The 19,029-nt window shown below is 49.4% G+C and overlaps 8 protein-coding genes across 8 annotated transcripts; 3 read left to right on the forward strand and 5 right to left on the reverse strand.

The window, feature by feature from the left end:
• Positions 1-2,723: 2,723 nt before the first annotated feature.
• LACBIDRAFT_293699 (uncharacterized protein) lies at positions 2,724-4,004 on the forward strand (the record flags this gene model as incomplete). The annotated part of the gene is made up of 7 exons (XM_001879152.1): positions 2,724-2,729; positions 3,000-3,014; positions 3,037-3,191; positions 3,288-3,312; positions 3,381-3,572; positions 3,664-3,822; positions 3,921-4,004. 7 exons carry the CDS (start codon positions 2,724-2,726, stop codon positions 4,002-4,004), a joined length of 636 nt encoding a protein of 211 aa, XP_001879187.1.
• A 690-nt stretch (positions 4,005-4,694) lies between these two features.
• LACBIDRAFT_317974 (uncharacterized protein) lies at positions 4,695-5,254 on the forward strand. Its single transcript, XM_001879153.1, has 2 exons — positions 4,695-4,742; positions 4,791-5,254. Exons 1-2 carry the CDS (start codon positions 4,719-4,721, stop codon positions 4,938-4,940), a joined length of 174 nt encoding a protein of 57 aa, XP_001879188.1. The 5' UTR covers positions 4,695-4,718; the 3' UTR covers positions 4,941-5,254.
• Positions 5,255-5,284: 30 nt separating this feature from the next.
• Positions 5,285-7,797, forward strand: LACBIDRAFT_293700 (uncharacterized protein; the record flags this gene model as incomplete). The annotated part of the gene is made up of 6 exons (XM_001879154.1): positions 5,285-5,475; positions 5,561-5,849; positions 5,961-6,063; positions 6,262-6,885; positions 6,931-7,711; positions 7,743-7,797. The coding sequence occupies 6 exons, from the start codon at positions 5,285-5,287 to the stop codon at positions 7,795-7,797; spliced, it is 2,043 nt and encodes a 680-aa protein (XP_001879189.1).
• Positions 7,798-7,907: 110 nt separating this feature from the next.
• LACBIDRAFT_317976 (uncharacterized protein) lies at positions 7,908-10,309 on the reverse strand (the record flags this gene model as incomplete). Its single annotated transcript, XM_001879395.1, has 8 exons — positions 7,908-8,341; positions 8,409-8,740; positions 8,793-8,893; positions 8,942-9,026; positions 9,080-9,211; positions 9,268-9,593; positions 9,649-9,968; positions 10,021-10,309. The coding sequence occupies 8 exons, from the start codon at positions 10,307-10,309 to the stop codon at positions 7,908-7,910; spliced, it is 2,019 nt and encodes a 672-aa protein (XP_001879430.1).
• Positions 10,310-10,733: 424 nt separating this feature from the next.
• Positions 10,734-11,182, reverse strand: LACBIDRAFT_317977 (uncharacterized protein). The gene has a single exon (XM_001879396.1). The coding sequence runs from the start codon at positions 10,966-10,968 to the stop codon at positions 10,771-10,773; it is 198 nt and encodes a 65-aa protein (XP_001879431.1). The 5' UTR covers positions 10,969-11,182; the 3' UTR covers positions 10,734-10,770.
• Positions 11,183-11,192: 10 nt separating this feature from the next.
• Positions 11,193-14,346, reverse strand: LACBIDRAFT_317978 (uncharacterized protein; the record flags this gene model as incomplete). Its single annotated transcript, XM_001879397.1, has 3 exons — positions 11,193-13,100; positions 13,163-14,171; positions 14,225-14,346. The coding sequence occupies 3 exons, from the start codon at positions 14,344-14,346 to the stop codon at positions 11,193-11,195; spliced, it is 3,039 nt and encodes a 1,012-aa protein (XP_001879432.1).
• A 544-nt stretch (positions 14,347-14,890) lies between these two features.
• LACBIDRAFT_317979 (uncharacterized protein) lies at positions 14,891-15,358 on the reverse strand (the record flags this gene model as incomplete). The annotated part of the gene is made up of 1 exon (XM_001879398.1): positions 14,891-15,358. The coding sequence occupies one exon, from the start codon at positions 15,356-15,358 to the stop codon at positions 14,891-14,893; it is 468 nt and encodes a 155-aa protein (XP_001879433.1).
• A 1,143-nt stretch (positions 15,359-16,501) lies between these two features.
• LACBIDRAFT_325617 (uncharacterized protein) lies at positions 16,502-18,892 on the reverse strand (the record flags this gene model as incomplete). Its single annotated transcript, XM_001879399.1, has 4 exons — positions 16,502-16,597; positions 16,654-16,848; positions 16,904-18,233; positions 18,285-18,892. 4 exons carry the CDS (start codon positions 18,890-18,892, stop codon positions 16,502-16,504), a joined length of 2,229 nt encoding a protein of 742 aa, XP_001879434.1.
• Positions 18,893-19,029: the final 137 nt, after the last annotated feature.

A 19,029-nucleotide genomic window follows, 5' to 3' on the forward strand; every position in this document is an offset into this window, starting at 1 on the left:
CGAACCACCAAGCCCTGTACTCCTTCTCGTCGCTCCGAGGTTGGAACTACCTTCACCGCGATTATCATCATAGCCAGATGACGGCGCTCGTCTGGCGCCAAAGAATGACGAAGGCCCTGGCCTGATCGGCGCGGCCATTCGGTCTCGTTCCCAATCATACGCAGCCCCAGCAGCGGCAGGTTGCCGATTCGTTGCAGAATTCCAAAGATGGTTTGCCAAACCACCTGCAGCCGCACCAGTCCAGAACCCAGGCCTCCAATTTCCCCAGGCGTTGGAACCCTGGCTTGGGTTCTTGGAGTAGGGAGGTGGAGGAGAGTAATCATCTGGATGGGCACCAGGGAACCAACCTGATCCTCCCCCGCCTGGTCTTGGGGCGGAGTTGGTGGTGGTCCTGGGAGCGCGGGTGGGGTCGCGTCGAAGGCACGACTGAATCATGCTATTAAGGATGAATACGAGGATGGAGACCCAAAGGATGGAGAAAACTATAGTTGAGATATCGTATGCTGCAGAAGGCGATCAGTGAGATTCTATTGGAGAGAGCGTTTATATCAATGAATGGCATACTTTTGAATGGATTTGAACCGAATATTGGTGAGTCTGTCTTGAGAAGGGAATCTGGGACTTGAACAAGCCGGTAATTCAACGAACATGAACCTACAATGACTTTGAGGTCATTTAACCATGAATGGACAAAAAACGACACACCTTTCAACACATATGGATCCCCAGGTTTTGACCATCCCTCACAAGAGACTTCAACTTTTCCGAATCTGAGAGCTTCTGGTAGGTCGGCTTCGCACTGTCAATGGCCCATAAGTATCTATTAGCCTCAAAGGATGTGGTACCCACTTTCCAATCAACATCTACGCCGGCCCCTCCAAGATTGACGCATCGAACGGCTTCTGGTTGGAAGAGTTTGCATGGCTTTCCCTGACATACAAGTTGTGGGATTGCAGGGGTACGGCGAGCAGCCGTATATTCGCCCTTATAGAACGTCAAGGAAGAGATTTTGGCGAGCTCAACTCGAGACATCGTGGTAAGTAGGGGATATTCAGAGTAACACTAAGTATGCTCAGCCTCTTACCCAGCCGTCGATCCAGGGTTTTCAAAAACGAGCTACATTTCTAGATATTAATTTGACCTGCAAAACATGAAGTTTAGATTATAAATTATGGCAACAGGGATCAGCCAGCTTCAAAATCACGGCTAACACCGATATTTGTACACTGCCGATTGATATGCCGAAATTAATTATTGTATATGTAACATAATATTGTTTAAAATCATCAAATATTTCGTATTTGTCAGATCCAACACGCCAATTCATCCTACAGCCTTACAACGCGCGCCTCTCATCTCTCAGAGCTCACTGCCATTCTGTCTCCCAACAAGAAGGTTTGCGTGACGTCACGTCGTTCCATATACCTCCACTGACCACTCTTCACGCGTCACGTCGCAGCAGGTCTAATTGGGTTCTCACTCGACTCATCAACAAGATTTTGAAGGATCTCCGCGACTGCCACATGAATGACAACGAACATCACTTCAGCTCCCATGTCCCCGCTTTTTTCACTGCCTCTAACGCTATCGCCATTGAAAGGCTTATCGACTTAAGTTTAAGCAGCCGAGGCATGTTGCTTTTCAAGGATGGACCCAGGCCAGCATGAGTATCTCTTCGATGCGACTGGGATAACTCCTTGCGTCAAGTGCGAGGCGGAGTGGGCTCTCAGGTGGGTCTCAGAGCAAGAGTCAACTTTCACTGAGTGTCACTGTAAGATTCTTCGCGATAACATTAAGGGTATGTTTTCTGCCACTGCCGTCCTCTCATACACTCACCAGTCGCATAGGTATCATGAGGCCTGCTAATCATTGTCTCGCTCGTTGTGGAGGTGTGAAGCATGTTTTGGTCTTATCTATGAGGAGACCTGTGGTATCCTGAAGATTTTCTATGAAAAGTGTGTTGATACTTTGTCGCCCGTCCATTTCTAACCCTCTGCACTTAGGTCATTTGTGACTCAGTAACGTACACAGAACACGCGAAACAAACCACAGTGACAGTGCTCGACGTCGTGTGCGCACCACAGACAGTGGTCTCAACAATTCACCAGTATCCTCCTCAGTCACGGCCCTCTCCTGCATTGTATAGTTCTATTTAACTAGTCACATTATGATTACTATTGGTGTTCATACATAGGAGAGTTTGGTAGAGTAGTTATGTAGCGTAAACAAATAGTTGAATGATAGTTGGTAACATTGTGAAAATGGGGAATTGAAGTTGAATTCAGATGCTAACTAGTGTTTCGGGAGGAAGCATAGTTCACGTTCGATGGACTGGACCTATGTAGCAACCTCACAATCTTCATAATTGGTGGGCTAAGCAAATCATGTGCAGAAGCGGTTGCAAACGTGCTCAGTATCAAAAGACTGAAGTGTGGCAGGAACATTCCCTTTTGCAAAAATATGGCCAAGGTCACTGATATAAATTCCTACGATTAACAACACGAAAAAATCCAATATAAAGATTTAATCACCTGTTTGTTAAAATTTGAGAATCGGTTAGAAGAGTAGTGCCACATCGTCGGTAAGTTTCATGAAAAGCTTCTTGGAGACCTTTTTGGTGAGTGGAGTGAGAACACAATTAGACCTGCTGCGACGTGAAGAGTGGTTAGCGGAGGTATATGGCGTGACGCGACACAACACGAATCTTCTTGCTGGAAGACAGAATGGCAGTGAGAGATGAGAGATGAGAGGCGCGCGTTGTAGGCTGTAGGATGAATTGGCGCGTTGGATCGGACAAATAGGAAATATGTGATGATTTTAAACAATATTATGTTAACATATACAATAATTAACTTCGGCATATCAATCGGCAGTGTACAAATTTCGGTGTTAGCCGTGATTTTGAAGCTGGCTGATCCCTGTTGCCATAATAAATAAGTACAATTATTTCACTCGATTTAAGGGACTGAATGTTAAATTCGATAAATTGCGCCCATCAGCGGATTCCGTTTTCCGTGAGAAATCATCTTCTTCTAGCTCACCTACCCTGACTTCCATCCCTTGCCTCTCTTGCCTCCATCGCTCAACCCCCTCTTTGCTGCGGCCAACCCCCTCCAGGTGACGCGCTCAACGCTACGCCACGTGGAGCTCGGCTCCCATCACGTCCTCGCCTTCAAGAGGCCATTTCGTTTGTGCGCTCGAGCATGCGAACTGCAAACAAAAACACGCGTTGGAATGGGAACACAACATACATCCAGCAGTGGGGATTAGCTGGAACATGAGAGAAGGCCCGTGAAGCGGGGGATCTACAAGGTACGTCTTGAAATTCAATGATACAATGCATACACTGATACCAATATTATATCCTTTCAATGATTTAGATTGACTGCACGGCGCACGCACACGCGCACGACACTTTATCACCACTAGGGCGACCGTTACCGACTCTCACACTCCCCATCCATCCCTCCCCACATCCCTCCCATCAACAGTCGCCATTCAAGTTCATCACGACGTCGCCTCTCAGTGACATTGTCCCGACTCAGCCATGCCACAACCAACACCCTGATGTGGTATTTGGAGCCCATCCGAACCCACAGACCCAGTCCGTCCCAACACAGGCAAGTCTCTCACAAGCAACCAGTTTGCTACACCCATCTCCAGCTGTCCCCTTCCGTCGTCGCAACTGGCACCCACATTGCCGCCCCTTCAAAAACCAACACCCAAAACTACCTCACCATCCCACCACGCGCCATTCCCGCCTCGCACTCCAACCTCTCCGTGCGGTCCTCCTCCTTCTGCATGAGTCCTGCACTCTCACACGTATGTTGTGGCGTGCTCACATCAATCTTGGGAAATGGAAGGCTGGGTTTAGTTTTGAAGTTCTCTTTTCCCCCCCCAGTATACTACCTGTCATGTAGATATTATTATCTGCAATATCATGTGCATTTCATGAATTCAAGGCAGCACCAGGGCAGCACAAACATACGGCCAATGTGATATAGCAGAGGGTTAGGTCCCTGAGCCGAAAAACCCTTAAATCGGGTGCAGGGATAGGCCAGCTCATGGAAATGCATCTTAAATTGAGCTGGTTGGCATCACGGGTCCTTAAATCCACTAAATTGAACTCGATTTAACCTAAATCCATTGCACATAAGTACTTATGGTGACTTATGTGTGCTTATCTGACTTATTTTCAGTCCCTTGCAGCAAACCACCATCCAAATTTCCCCCTGAAGAGCGAAAAAAGTGATAAACATGTAGCAGCAGGTGCATCAGAGACACTCTGCCAATTTTGTATTTTTATAAAAAGATTGACGGCGCCCAGGCCCTAATCAAGGACGCGCCGCGAGATCCATTCGGGACGAGGCTGCTTGTTTGCTCGGGGGAAGGCCATGACTAGGGAAAAAATTGCATTTTTACATACAGTAAATACATAATGGTCAAGCAGAAGCGAAATTTCGGGAGGGGACGAAGCGGTGGGACGAAGCGGCGGGGGAGGAGGAACGGAGGGAGAAAGACGCGACGCGCCAGGTCACGTGGTCACGTGCACCTTCCTAAAGCGGTTGCGATCCGGGAGATCCCGTTAAATCGGCTCACATAAGTACAATCATTGATCCAATCATATACTATCGAATGCAACGTGTATGCTGGTAGCTACTCAAAGTAGGGAGAAAATGAATTGGCATGGAACGCAGGGCATCGGCCGCTCGTGAACGATGACTCGGCTAGCCTCCTTCAAGGTTTGTTGCCCGTGGTAAATACTTACAGTAGACTAAAACCGCTTCCAGCGAATGGCACACTGGCAGAGGACCACGGCCACCCTCCAAGCTGAGCACATCCATCAAACAAAGAATGGTTTCTTTTCCAGGGCCCTCCATTCTAAGCAAGTTGAGAGCTGGTACGGTTTCCAGTACCTCCAACCAAGGGTTTCTCGATGACAACGGAAAGTGGAGAGTTAGTATGACAACATTGGGGAACAAGTGAAGGAGATCAGAGAATGGAAATAAACCATCTTCAGCGTTGGAATTCTGGAGACAAACCGTGTCTTCGCATGCCATGGGCGCTTCCATCTCTCCATGCATAATCTCCATAGATTGACCATATATATACAGCTACACAACAGACTTTAATATTCACTCAAGTGAAGACCCATTACACCTAAGGGAAGCCTTATGCTTCCCGTGCGCCTTATGTAGTACTAGTGCTCAATGCATGTAAATCTTGAGAGAAAAAAAAAAGATTATTGAGGTGACGATGGGCGTTATGGAAATAGCTGACGAACATGCCCGCCGAACATTTTTTCGGACATTCCAGATCCCAAACTTACTGTGGTCTCCTCGGGACAAACGCGACATTTGGTGTCCGAGTCTTCGACTTCCTTTATAGTGTTTTCTGTGTTTGCTTAGTCAGAATTCTTGGACGTTTCTTCGCTTTTTTGGCGTACCGAATTCTGAATGCTTCTGTATATAATAAGTGCGTACGAAATTCGACTCCGTTCTTTCTTCCCTTTTGCCCTTTCAACATCATCTTAACTATGGACGACTCTCGCAAGTCGCAGCGTTTGCGAGATCGTGTTTCTGGCACCATTTCAAAAGCGGCGAGCAAGGCCTTCCCGCGCTTCCCACGCCACGGATCCGAGTCACCGTCTCTGTCTTCGACTAACTGACACAGTCACGAAGGACTCTACGACGATGAAATTATTTTGCTGGATCCTCGGAAAGAGCGAACGCCCTTTTTCTGTCGACGTCGCACACGAAGACACAGTGGACGACCTCAAAGAGGAAGTTATGAAGAAGAATTCTCATGCACTTGCTGGACTTGACGCAGTTCAACTTACCATCTACAAGGTTAGCAATTTTTTTCGGCGTTGTCTATTCCATGCCCTATAATAACTTACTCCCTACAAGTTTTCCATTAAAATAACGAAAAACCTTAAAAATGAACTCAGCAAATATCAGTTGGTAGAAGACGATTATCTCCTGGAATCGGACATTATGTCGGACACCTTTCCTAATCCTGATCAAGGCTACGTCCATGTTGTCGTACAGACTCCGTTCGTTGGTGAGTACTTAGGACAATGAGCGTGCTGATTTGTCTTCCTTCACTTCATATTCATTTATCCTCGCGGATTTCTTCCCACTCTTCGATCGCCCGTAACCTCTTCCCGATCTTCCGGTGCTGTGCCTCTGTCATCGTGTTTGCGCGGGCGGGCGACTCGGACATCTAACTTCCCCTCTGCTCAAATTCCATTTCTTCCAGGTCCAGGCAAACGCAAGCCTGGCGAACCGGCCGAAGGCGTTCACGATCGCTTGAAGCGAACTAGACTGGCCACGATGGCTCCCTCAGATGCAGGCAAACCATCGTCATATCTGAATCTTCAAAATGACCCATCGGAGAAGATCCTGGATGACCGACCACATCCCGATGCTGACATCCCGCCTATCCCACTTCTTTATGACGGATTTGGTCACTTTTTGGATGTTATGGCCGGTCATGACGATGTGCCTGGGCTCGCTGATGTTGATACTCGGAAGTTGCGGGATGCAGTGGACGATTTTGCAAACAAAATGACAGGATACTTTGGCCATGAAGATGAGCGGAGGGATGTAGGCCTAAACTGCCTTAACGAGATTTTTGCCGCACGCAGAGCCACTCCCATTCCTCCGATTTCCGCCGCTGCCATCGGTTCTATCAGATCCAACGGTCACAATCTTGCGCTTCATGGCGCAGGGACCATGGGTGTAGAGTTCAAAAATTCGATTGCCGGGATTAATTCACTCCCCACAGTTGAACTTACAGGCTACGTTGCGCGTTTAAATTCAAGAGTGAACCAACAAATCTATGAAGGATGGAGGGTACCTTGCCTTGGCTTGACGATCGTTGGTAAGTTGGATATCTCTGCATTTTATCTTTATTCTGATTTTGTAGGATGTGATATCACATTCTATGGAATCATCGCCATAGACCATCGTTTTCGGATTATTCCCCTAACTCCAACTTTCTCCTGCATTGCGTCAGCTTCGGATGGTCAGGATCGCACTTGTCTCTATTCTGCCTTTGTGGCCTCATCTGTGCTGCAAGCCTGTATCATCCAGGATGCCACGATGAATTCGAGGAACCCGGCTGCCATAATTCCTACTCCTGCCCGCCATTTTCCTGCAGTCACCAGACTGCGCAGCTACCCCCCATCTGACCAATACTTTAGCTTTGAGATCCAAAGTTTCTTTCCCGACAGGCTGCCCAACCGCCTTTTGTATGTCGCAGAGACGCCAGGTCCCAACAAGCAACGTGTCGTCATCAAGTTTGCTCGAAAGTATTCGATCGAGTTGCACGATTTTTGCGCCAGGTTAGGTCATGCCCCAGCCATTTATGCTTTCGAGCGACTTCCTGGTGGGTGGTGTGCAGTAGCTATGAGATATGTGGAGTCTGCCACGCTGATCACTCAGAGCCCACTGCTGCCAACTCACCGACAGCTTTGGGAGGGTCAGCTTCGGGCCCTCATGAAAAAATTTCATGATCAGGGTCTCTGCCATGGTGACTTGCGGAGTCCTAACATCGCCTGCGAAGGTCAATCTGTAATGTTGCTCGACTTTGATTGGGGAGGTAAAGAAGGAGAGGCATGTTATCCGACATGGAGGCTCAATGCAGAGTTGCTTGCGGGTAGGGTCAGTGAAGACCTGAAGATCACCAAAGACGATGATACGCGGGTGTTAACAAATACACTGAATCAACTTGGGTAGGTGGCTGCCGTGGTACATGATATCTTCTACTCTCTACTTGCTGTTGTCTCCGTGATTTGTTACCTCTTGTTGTTTTTGAATCATAGCCTTGAGGCCTAATTGCATTGATACAAAAAGGACATCCATCTACATCTACGAGAGATTAAGGTTAACCAATAAGTCAGCTTAAAGCAATGCAAGGTTCTCAACAAGAATCTTCTTCCCCTTTGCCTCCCCTGCCTCGATTTCCTTAACCGCTTTGCCCCCAAACCACTCCTTGATCCTCTTCCTCTCCTCCGCACAACCCTCTCCTCCCCTCACCAACGCCTCACACAGCGCACTAATCACAAAGGCGCCGTCCCCCGCCCCCTTCGTGCACATTGACACCACCACATCCCTCCCCACGTTCGCTACAAAGGATCTGGCAAAGGCTTCAGAGTCCCAGTGAGTCTGAGAGGTATCGATGGTTCCGGTGGCACGGTTAAAGTGCCCGCCTTGCAGAAGGGTCTTGTACAGTCGTGAGGTGTGCGGTAGATCGATTGGATGTGGGGTGCTGGAGTCTGTGGAGGGATACGGACTTGAGATAACCGCTAGCAGCGTTTTCATTGCTGCTGTTTTATCTGCACGGAGAAGAAACATCATTAGGTGTGTCTATCAAACCTTGAAAAAAAAAAAAAAGAGACTCGCCGCCTTCAGCAAAAAGCATGATATCAACCACTACCAACGTCCCACTTGGCTCTCTCACCAAACTCGCGCCGTTCTCCTGCACCCACGTGATAAGCGCCTCGCTAGCAAACTTGCGCACCTCACTCTCCCTGCTCTGCGGCTCCTTCTTGCTCGTCCGTGCGCGTGCCTCGTCCGTTTCAGCCAGCGAAGCAATTTGCGCAGGAGTAAAGTGCCGCCTCGTCCGCGGAAGGAGGAGGTATAACAAAGATCGCCGGCCTTGAGGGGAGGCGTACAGCTTTTGAGCGGGGGTGGTCATTTCGGAGATGAGTGATTTTGAGAGGAGCTTAGTGTCACTTTGAGGGCGGGAGAGGTCAGCGGGCATTCACTGGAAAAGGTAGGGCTTACTCTGTGACGTCTAAAGCGGTGAATAACACCAGTTGCGCCTCATCGTCTAGACACATCCGCTCGATGTGCGGCTTGAGGACTTTGAGAATTTGTTTGCGGTCCTGAAGGGTTTTGGAAGAACAATCAAGATTGGATGAAATAACGCGTACCTTCGCGGTTCCTTGCGCTAAAAACTCGCGGACGACGCGGCTTCCGTCCCTGGTGTGCACCATCTCAGCTAGAACTTCCTGGCAGCTAAAAATGTATCATCAATAAAGCATGAGCAGAAAACGAACGAGAACCCACACCTCTCAAATATCTCTCGTGCAAGTTTTTCCCGTTCAGTCTCGTCCTGTATCGTGTTAACCGCGGATATATACTCCCACAACGCCCTATGGACAACCGCATGCGTTACAGCACCCTTATCCGGGTTATTGAGTCTATCGTCCACCATCAGCAAATATTCGAAAAAGAAAAAAAAAACCAAGGCAGCTACATCGTGACCAGGTTATCCTTGAGAGCATTCAACGTTCTCCGCCGTCTCTCATTATCAACGCCCTCAAGAATCCCACTGAGCCCTTTCTTCGCCCGTTCCTTGTCTTCCGCACTCCCAGTTGTGAAGCTGAACAGATTAGCTTCTTTTCCATAAAAGTCCCGCAGGAGTATAGTGCGTTCGTAGGCATTGGCGTAGAGCTCAAAAGCGTCCGCTAGAACGGAGGTAGCTTCTCGATGCAGGAGGAGACGAAGAACGTGGGTTTGGAACTCTAGGAGGATTGAAGTGCGATGGGAGGGGCAGAGGCGAATCAGCTTCGTCACAAGGAACTATGCAGCTGTTCAATAACAATAATTCATGCATAAAAAAAAAGATTTTGCGTACCTTTGAGTATTTGTTTTGCACAAGATCTTTATATTTTCCCTTCAACTCTGCTGCAATCTCATCCCTCTCCTTCTGTCCCCCATACTTCACGACAGTCTGCACGATCCGACTCGCATCATGCTTGAACACAATATCTTTGACCTTACCGCGAATCACATCCATCAGATTTTTGACATGTTTTTGGCGTTCGGCTGTGGGTATCGTTTTTTGGCGAGCAAGGGACCATACACGCTTGGCTTCGACGAGAAGCGTAGAGTGGGGTTTAGCGGCACGTCTTTGTTCTTGTACAATCTTTTGAGCTTTATGTGACTCCCGAGCGGCTGGCAGCAATATTAAAGTAAGTCGCAAGGGGAATTCACCTAGAGGACGCACCGTTTGGGTCTTTTGGAGCCGTTGAGTTCAACGTGGGTGCATCACCATTATTATCAACATCCATTTCATCGTCCTCGTCTATCCAATCACCTTCATCATCACCTCCAGTGTTTTCAACGTCCTCGAGATCGTCAGGTTCAGAATCCGATGTGCTCGCCGGTTGTGCTGAGGCAGTTACTGGCCGACTGCGCTTTTTATCGCTGGATGATTTTTCAAGGTTGGGTTTTTTGACATTGGGTCCGGCTTGGCTGGACGCTGGACGCTTTTTGCTCGTTTTGTGGGTGGTCATCGTCGAAGGGAGGTTTTTTTGGTCCACGTGACGTAAATTTGAAATAGCTCAGGCTCCCATTGCCAACGCGAATTACTCAAGAATTACTTTAATACTTACTGTACCTCCAGACGAATGGAGCAGTACCACCGCATTCTAAACCAATCCATCTCTCATACCTCCTATAACAACGTTAACAGCATCAATATCAAGAACCATCATCTTTCCTTCCCATTCACCGGCGAGTTTGAGTTGAACGTGATGTTCATCTGGCACTCTGACTGAAATCGTGGATGACCGTGAATAAGAGGAGTGCTAAGACCTCGAAAGGTTTGAAACTTTGCCAGGCAACATAGGAAGGGGATCACGAAGCTAGCGCGTAGCCGTGCATAAAGGTGACGCTAAAAATTGATTCCTAGAGCTCCTCAGTCTAAGTGTCCTGTTCAATTGAGATTGAGACTGGATTGCAGAGGAATTACTATTTATCTACGTATCAGTATACCAAACAAAAAAACGGTAGAGAGGGAGTGTGTGAGGCACCAGCTGTAGTATGTGTCGCAATGAAGGTAGCAGCAACGGGTAGGAAAGCAAGTACGATGGATGGTGGACGATGGTGGGGAGTGGGAATCATGAGTGGAATGAGATTGCACGTACATGTACATTACTAGCAGTGGACACATAGCACTGTCGAATAAGCGAGATGATAAAAAGAAAAGAAGGGAGGGAGGGGAGTGAGGTCGTTTAAATCAAATCAATCAAACCGAAAGAAAAAAGGAAGGAAAGTCGTTAAATTAGAAGGGGTGGTGGGGTTTGGGTGGGCAGGAGCGTCTTCACCGTTCACTACCGGCTCACCCAAATTCATCGGTTGGGGGAGGGGGGTGCCCAGGAGCGTCTTCATCCTTCATTACGGGGAGGCATCCTCCCCCAAATTCATCGGCGGCGGCCCATCCACCATCCTCTGCCCATGCACCCTAAACCGATACAAACACGTAAACTCCCCCTGTCCCCAATTACTCAACACCCTCAACACCACAATCCCAAAATCAACACCAAGCCTCCTAACATCCTCATCAACAGGGAACGTCTGCACACCCCTCGTACTCGCAACATCATAAGTAAAATTCGCCAGGCGAATATACTCCGGCTCCCTTGGCAACGTCGTCGGGTACCCAATGGCGTTTAGAATCTCCTGGCCCCCAGAGTGTTCCTTCCACTCTTTAACACGCGCAACATTATCCTTCCCCTCAACCATACCCCACACCTCCATCTCCCTCGGGGCACTCCTCATATCAAACGCCAGCTCCTTCGCAACATGATCAACAGACACTTCCTCAACATACGTCGGCGCAGCAAGCGCCACACCCAACTGCCCTTCACTCCCCGCAAAAGGCCAACAATGCCCATTGTTCACTTCATGATGCAAAGCCGTTATAGGCGGTCGTCCAATCGCGTACCCGTTCCCCGTCAAGAGCCCAACAACCTGTCCACGAAGCGTAGAAGGCCGAATCTCAAACGTCGGAGTCGTAAGCGAGGGTATGATCCTCGCCCCACCAGAATGGAGCGCATAATCCGGTTTGGCAATGGTGTCCTTACTTCGGATGGACGTCGCCGTATCGACGAGGTCGGCAATGAGCGCCGTGACATCCGTCCCATCCGACGATTTGATCTGCAACCCAGACTTGACGCGCTTATTCCACCATTCCGTTCCTGGGATGGCAGCTGCTGGGGCTTTATTATTCCCTGCCGTAGCAGCAGCAGCAGCGGCGCTTGAAGCCTTCGTACCCAACTCCAACGCATCCCTAACACCGCCCTCCACGAAGCCAACCCTCTCCTCCAAAGCCTTCAACTTCACACGGGCCTCCTCATCACTCGTATGTCCTTGCTTGTGTCCTTGTCCCTTCTCCTTCTCCTCCCTCTCCTTCTCCAAAAGCTTCTGCTGCGCCACAATCTGCGCCTGAAGCACCTCCACATCCTGCTTAACCCCACTCAACCCCCTCCCAGCCGCATCTCGCGCCCTCGTCTCAGCTTCCACAATCTTCCTACTCTCCGCGCCCAACCTCGTCTCAAGCACACCAAGCCGGCCCATAAGATCATGATACCCACGAACACCATCGTCCGCCTTTGCTTTCGCCCGCTCGCTGTCCACTGATAGACCCGACAGCGCATTCTCAATGCGTAGCAGGCGTTCTGCAAGTTCCATGATATTGGCAGCTGGTACCTCCGGGGCGGTGTACACTGGCGAAGAACGTGTAGAAGACGACGACGGGAATGATAGTTTGGGGATGTACGAAAGGGCAGTAGGACTTCGAAGGACGAACCACGCAGAAACCAACGTAGCCGCCAAAAAAACGTATTTCGCAAACGTAGCCAACCCTTTAGCTCTCGACGACTTTACCCAAAGATACGGGCGGTTAAAAACAATGTCGAACATGGTGCCAAAGACCCGACCAAGGAGGAAAAGAACGTTGCTTAGGAGATGGAGGAAAAGAGTGACTATGCTCATGGATCCTTTGAACGTTAGGTTCACGATAGAGCCAAGAGCGCCGCCTATTGAGAAGCGAGCCCGTTCGCGGGCGGGGGTACGTGAACGGGAGGTTCTCCGCTTGGGTTTCGGCTCCATTGAGCGTGCTCGTTGCTGAGCACTGAGGTCTTCCGGTGGTAGATCAATGTCGTCAATCTCTGGTATTGAGTGGAGGCCCTGTTCGACGTCCACTGAGGTATCTTCTGGATCATAGTTTTCTGGTGGTATGGATCTGGGGATGGAGGGCCGTGAAGGTTGCGCTGATGACCGTAGTTGCGCGGACTGTGATTGCTAGAAAAGAAGAAAAAAGTGAGGATGAAGGTTTTATCTGATGATATCTGGGACCAACTCACAATGTCGGTTTGTGTTTCGCCATCGCTCTCGTTCTCATGTTCACCACCTGCAATGTTTCCTTTACTTCCTTTAGTTCCTTTGGTCTTCTTTTTTCTGCCTTTACTGGGGCCGATACTAGGCAGGTTTGTCAATGGACCTCCATGTGGACCTTTCTTCTTCGCGCCCCTTCCTTTCTTGCCATCATCCGAGTACTCCTCGTCAGACTCGAAATCCGACGCGGAGGGCTTCCAAGCCTTATTATCTACAGATATCCGGTTCCGTTTATGGGCTGCATTGGAAGTCCGTTTCCCTTGGGAAGCTTGATAGATGCTTTCCTCGGCACCGTAGTCGTAGCTCGAGTCATTGCCATTTTGGTTGTTCGCAGCTCCCGAGGTATCTTGTGGTTCTTTGGAACGGGCAGTTAGATAGAAAGTGGCAGTTTGCAGAGCACGATTCGCAGCGCCAGCAACTTGTTCCATTGGGCTCTTCCCGCGACCGTTCGCGTTCGGCCGCTCATCTTCAGAGTCGGGCACGTGTAGCGAGGAATCAGCCTTTGAGAGCGGTTTTCTCGAGGGATTCGAGTTTGAATTTGGAGGGCGCGAGCCGAGCTTGCTATTTGGTGCAGCAAGGCGACGAGAGGTAGTTGATTGTACCTGTGACTCGTACTCTACTGACGTGCTTCGTGGGACGACAGTCCGGGACGAGGACGAGGACGAGGCCCATGATGTGTTTGGTGTGGTATGTGCAGGCAGCATATCGTTGGCGGCCTGTGTGAAAGCGGTTGCGATGTTGACAGAGGTGTCCTTTACGCTCCACTTTTCTGGTTTGGGTGGGGAGGTGAAAGTCTTTGGGCCACCGGGGCGTGAAGAGAGATTGTTGATGGAAGCGTGCTCGCGCTGTTTTTGACGTGCGAAGCGTGCTAGTGCTGGTTCGTTTTCGTTTTCTTCGTCGTCGTCGTCGTCGTGGAAGCGACGATCGCGTACGGGTGATGTGGGTTTGGTTGGGGATCGGGAGGCGAGAGTTGGTGCTCTAGATCGTAACATGAAGTACAAGTTGAAAGAAGATAAGAAGATAAAACGGACCCGTAAGCGTAGGAGGTGGGAATGATGTGATGTGGGCTTGTGGGCCCGGAAGGTTGTTTACCAAGAAAAGTGTTGTGATCGAGACGTCTGCCTTGACCTAGTGGTGTGCCCGAAAATGACATGTAACACCTTGGTGCACGAGGTTGTCTGCAGGCTGGAGTGGGGACGAGTAAAGATGCGATTACAAGGCCACAATGTTCGTCGACGCCTTGAGGCAACAGACACGAGCCAAACAACGCGATGTTGATGTCTATTTGTGTTCACGTGCATTGTCCGTCAAACAACACGGGCCACCATGCACAGTGGGCCACCAAGCTCGCATGAAAAGATTCATTGTTTGCAGCCACAAAAATTTAACGATGATATCAGGTATTCATCGGTGATTTGATGGTGATTTGCAAGTGATTTGTTTGTGCAGGACTATGAGAAACACAAAACATTGCTCCGGGAGAAAAAGTTTCTAGGGTTGACCGCAGCGAATTCATTCATCATAAAGGAAATACGCTTTCTAGTTTCGTTTGACCATTATTACTAATTAGTGCTCTACAAGAACTTTCGCCTTCAAATCAGTGCATGCCACAACCTGTCATGACAATATTTCGTCAGATAAAAGACAATCATAATCAAAGGATGATATACGTACCTAGCCAGCCAGTACAACTTCGTTTACCCGCCGACGATAGGCGTGATAGGCGTAATACGCCAGTGTTGGCCAATGTGATCTCCACCCTCCAAGAACGGCCGCTCAGTATCGCTATACACATCCAAGTGCAAGCCGCTCCCCGAATATTTATTCGTAAACATATACGTCCCATCGCCCCACGAAGTCATCGTCCAAACCTGCCCCGAATATTGCCCAGCAAGCGCCAAGCGCGGCTCAGTCTTAATATCGCCATACACATCCAAACGCATCCCTTCTCCAAGGAACCAGGTGCTAAGCGCATACGTGGTCGTAGATCCCGCCGGGAAGGGCTGGAAGCGCCAGTACTGCCCAGAGTAGGACCCCGTGGCTGACATCTGCAATATACCAGACGAGTGTGTACCGTTGTCGTTTACGACATCCAAGGACAATGCTTCACCCGTCCATAGATTGGTGAGGCGGTACCAACAATTGAGCAATGGGTAGAACAACATCAACTTGAATGTAGCTGGTAAGGACTAGCACGGGAGCCCGATGGTAAGCCCCAAATACTTACCGGGTCAAGATACGAGACTACCCGAGACTACGCCGAAGGATGGCATTCTTAATGCAAGCGTTGTTCAAGACGACGCCTCCCAAGCCGTCGTCATCGTTTGAGTCAAAGGAAGTTCCAGAAAGTACGCAAAGTGGAGCCTGCACATAACACTACGATGAACCCACCCGTGCGTGATGATCAAACGATGGCATCATACAAAGGCAGAACCCAGTCTGGGAAGGCTTTGTTGGCTGGCTGGTTGCGCGTGGTACAGGCCTAGGGGCACATTTATCGATAGTTCGCCCCAAAGTATGTGTGTGGTGACCTCAATAGACACGACGCGTTTCGACAACGTTTTGGTGGAGAGGTATTCGTGGGAAAAATACATACTGGTTATCAATTGTCAGAGTTGGAGAGGAGGAGTTATCTGTTTTCAAATGAACATTGTACAGACAGTTGGTAGTTGTATTAGTTTTATTTAAAAAAGGTACAACGAATAGAAGAATTCGGGTACGGGGAATCGAACCCCGAGCTGCCGCGACCGCAACTGATATGGTACTATTATGAGAGGCGGCAATGTTAGCCGTTACACCATACCCGACTTTTTAATGAAGGGAAAGTCTGAATAAATCAAAAGTTCAACAAGCCTTCCAGATTCAAAACGCCACTGGCGACATGTGCACTGGTTGTACTTAATGCATGGACCAATCTTTGTGGGGGTGGGAGAAACGAGGTGCGAGACGAGCTTATTGGCCTTGTGTAATTCTCAACCAACTTTAACCCGACAAATCTGCATAACATGTATTCAACAGGTGTGACAAGCGAGACAGTTTTTAGCAAAACTGTAAACAGGAGACTCGAAGGCCGCAGGAAAGGTGGTCAAATACTAGAGAAAGTAAGGACACAAGAGATAGCACGAACACGTCATGTACAAGACGGAAAATAACGAGCGACAAGCGGTAGGTAGCCTTAGGTCCTTCCTTTGGGTCGCGGCAGCGTGCTAGCCGCAGCAGGCTTAGGTGTCTCCACTACTTGAGCGACGTTGCTCGGTGCTACTGCCACTGCAGTTGGTCCCTGTTTGAAGGTCGAGTCGTAGTCGTCATCAGTCGTCATCAGGGATGAAGAAACCGTCAGGGATGGTTTCAGGGAGCTGGGTGGTCAGATCATTGGGCATGATTTCAAACATATAGCCTATGATCTGTTCGAAAAAGACGGTTAGAGGGAATCCAATAAATGGCAGTTTCATAAATTTACCTGAGGGCCAGGGATACGAATAACCAATCCATCTGAGGTTGTTTGCGTAAAGACACCCTGGTGGGACGAGCGGGTGCTGCTCGAACTAGAAGTCGACCACAAAAGGATTCCACTAGACGATGAGGTTTGAGATTGGAAAACCGAGCTATCAGAGTCCTGTGTCGTCGAATCCAATGATACCTTGATGGTGATATCCTGAAATGCAGGTGCGTAAGGAAACCAATTTCAGCAACGTTGCCTAGCGACTGACCTTGCAGATAACATAGCCGATTGGAAAGGCTGGCATCAAATACTTGTTCATGGCATCCCAAACATCGGCAGTTGCATTTTGAAGGCCAGAAGCTCCTTTAATCGATTCAGGCCACTTGCTCCATGAAACTTGTGGATCGATATGATAGAATCCAGTTGATTGCTTGAAAATTTGGGGCTGGAACCATCCGCTTCGATCGACGGTGACCATCGTGGCACGAAAACCAACTTCCATAGTGAAATCCGTCTGCTTGAGATGGCTTGAACTGTCCGCGCTTGACTTTGACGAAGAAGAAGAAGATCCGCCGAAGAAGAAGGACAGTCCCGAACTCGGCGAATAAGCGGTCGAAGATGAGTTCGTTGTCGAAAACATGTTCGACGTTTGGTAGTTAATGGTGATATCCTGCCATCGACTGCCACCTGATCCGGAAATGGGAGGCAAGATCGGAACGTCTGCCGTTTTAACAGTCGTGGGGTCCTTGGGTGTTTTAAGAGCGCCAGAGGCATCGAAGCGCAGAAATTTAATGCGCGTAGTGAGTTCTGTGACATCGCTCTGCAGCGAAGTAATCTGCATAGTAAGCTCCTTCTGTTCGAGAGTGCTGTCTGAGGCTTCAGCTGCGGTAACCTCCGAGAGTAGCGTCGTATAGGCACGACTTGCATTTACGACGGCAACTTGAGCGCCTCCGACCTTCTGCATCGCGCCCTCAATACCAGTGTAGAGACTCGGTACAATGTTCAGCGACTTTGCTGCGGTCGTAAACTCGGTCATGAGGAAATCGCCGGTAGGGCTAACACATGTGAGTGCAGCGGAAACAACGTTAGCATTAAAGGTGGTTGAGAGGTCGGCTTGTGCTTGCGCATTGGTACTCTGCGCATTGTCAAGCTTCTGCTTCAACTCTTGGAGGTCGGCCGTCGGCGTACCCTGCAAAAAAGCCAAACGAGTCTGCAAAGCATCGATTTGCTTCGACTTCCCATCGATCTCCATCTGAATCATGTCGATATTTGGGGTAAGATCTTCCAAAGAGAAAGAGGTGGAGAGGCCTTGGAACCAATCAACAGGGGTCATTTGTACTGGATACACGTTCATGCTGCCATCGAGAGAGCTAGAAGAAGACTCGCGGAAAGAATCTTTGGCGTTTTGCAACATTTCGGCTGGACTTGTAATATCCATGTAGCCGAGATATTGGCGGATGGTATGAGAGTAGCCAAGCACAACAGCATCAGCGTATTTTGCAGACAGTTGAGCCTCACGAACGGCTGTGATATGCGCAAGCGTCTGTGTAAGATCATCCATACTTTCCGGCTTAGCGTTCTTTTCCGGCTGAGCGTCCCTGATCATTTTGTCGCGTTCGAGCTCCTAGGCGCTTTTCGCCGTCAGATACTCCTCCATGAGAGCCTCCGCAAGTTCCATACGATTAACTTTTCCGTCTTCTGTGAGCTTATTCGCAACAGCAAATGAGCCATTGGAGGCATCGGGAGTCGACGACGTCCCGGCGCGCTGGTGCCGCTCCTCGATAAGGTCCTTGATCCAAGGAGCAGCAGGAACGTCCTTCAAAAGCCACTGGCGAATCTTGTCCTGCTGCTTTGCCAAGTTCGCCTGGGAGCTGTCAAACCCGGGAACCAAGTTGTTTAGAATCTCCTGATAAATGATGGAAAGATTTGACCCATTCGGGGCACCAACGACCTGCCCGACATCGTAGAGCTGGTCGACGAGTCGAAACTCGCTCTCGTTGACGACGACCGGCTTGCTGAATTGGCCATAAATTCCGGCCTTTTCGGTGTCCCAGGCATACAGATCCTCCTGGAGAAATCGCCCCGGAAACTGGACCGCGAAGGTCTGCCCAGAGGTCGGATTGAAAAGTTGCAGTAGTTGCTGCTGAACCGCCTTCATAAAGTCGCCGGTCGCGGCTGCGGAAGCGGGGATGGCATTCGAAGGGGTAGCAGCGGCCGCGACTGGAGAGGAAGGAGACTCATCGTCGGAAGCAGACATGATAGAATATGCGGTATGAGAGCGAGTTTATCCTGTCAAGCAAAGAACGTGTAAGATGGTGCGTTGTTGGACTCAGTGGAAACATTCTACCTTTATACCTCTTGCCTATCGCCAACTTGACCCGGAATGTGATAGAT

This window comes from Laccaria bicolor, genomic scaffold (assembly GCF_000143565.1).
Source record: "Laccaria bicolor S238N-H82 LACBIscaffold_8 genomic scaffold, whole genome shotgun sequence".
NCBI classification, from domain to species: domain Eukaryota; kingdom Fungi; phylum Basidiomycota; class Agaricomycetes; order Agaricales; family Hydnangiaceae; genus Laccaria; species Laccaria bicolor.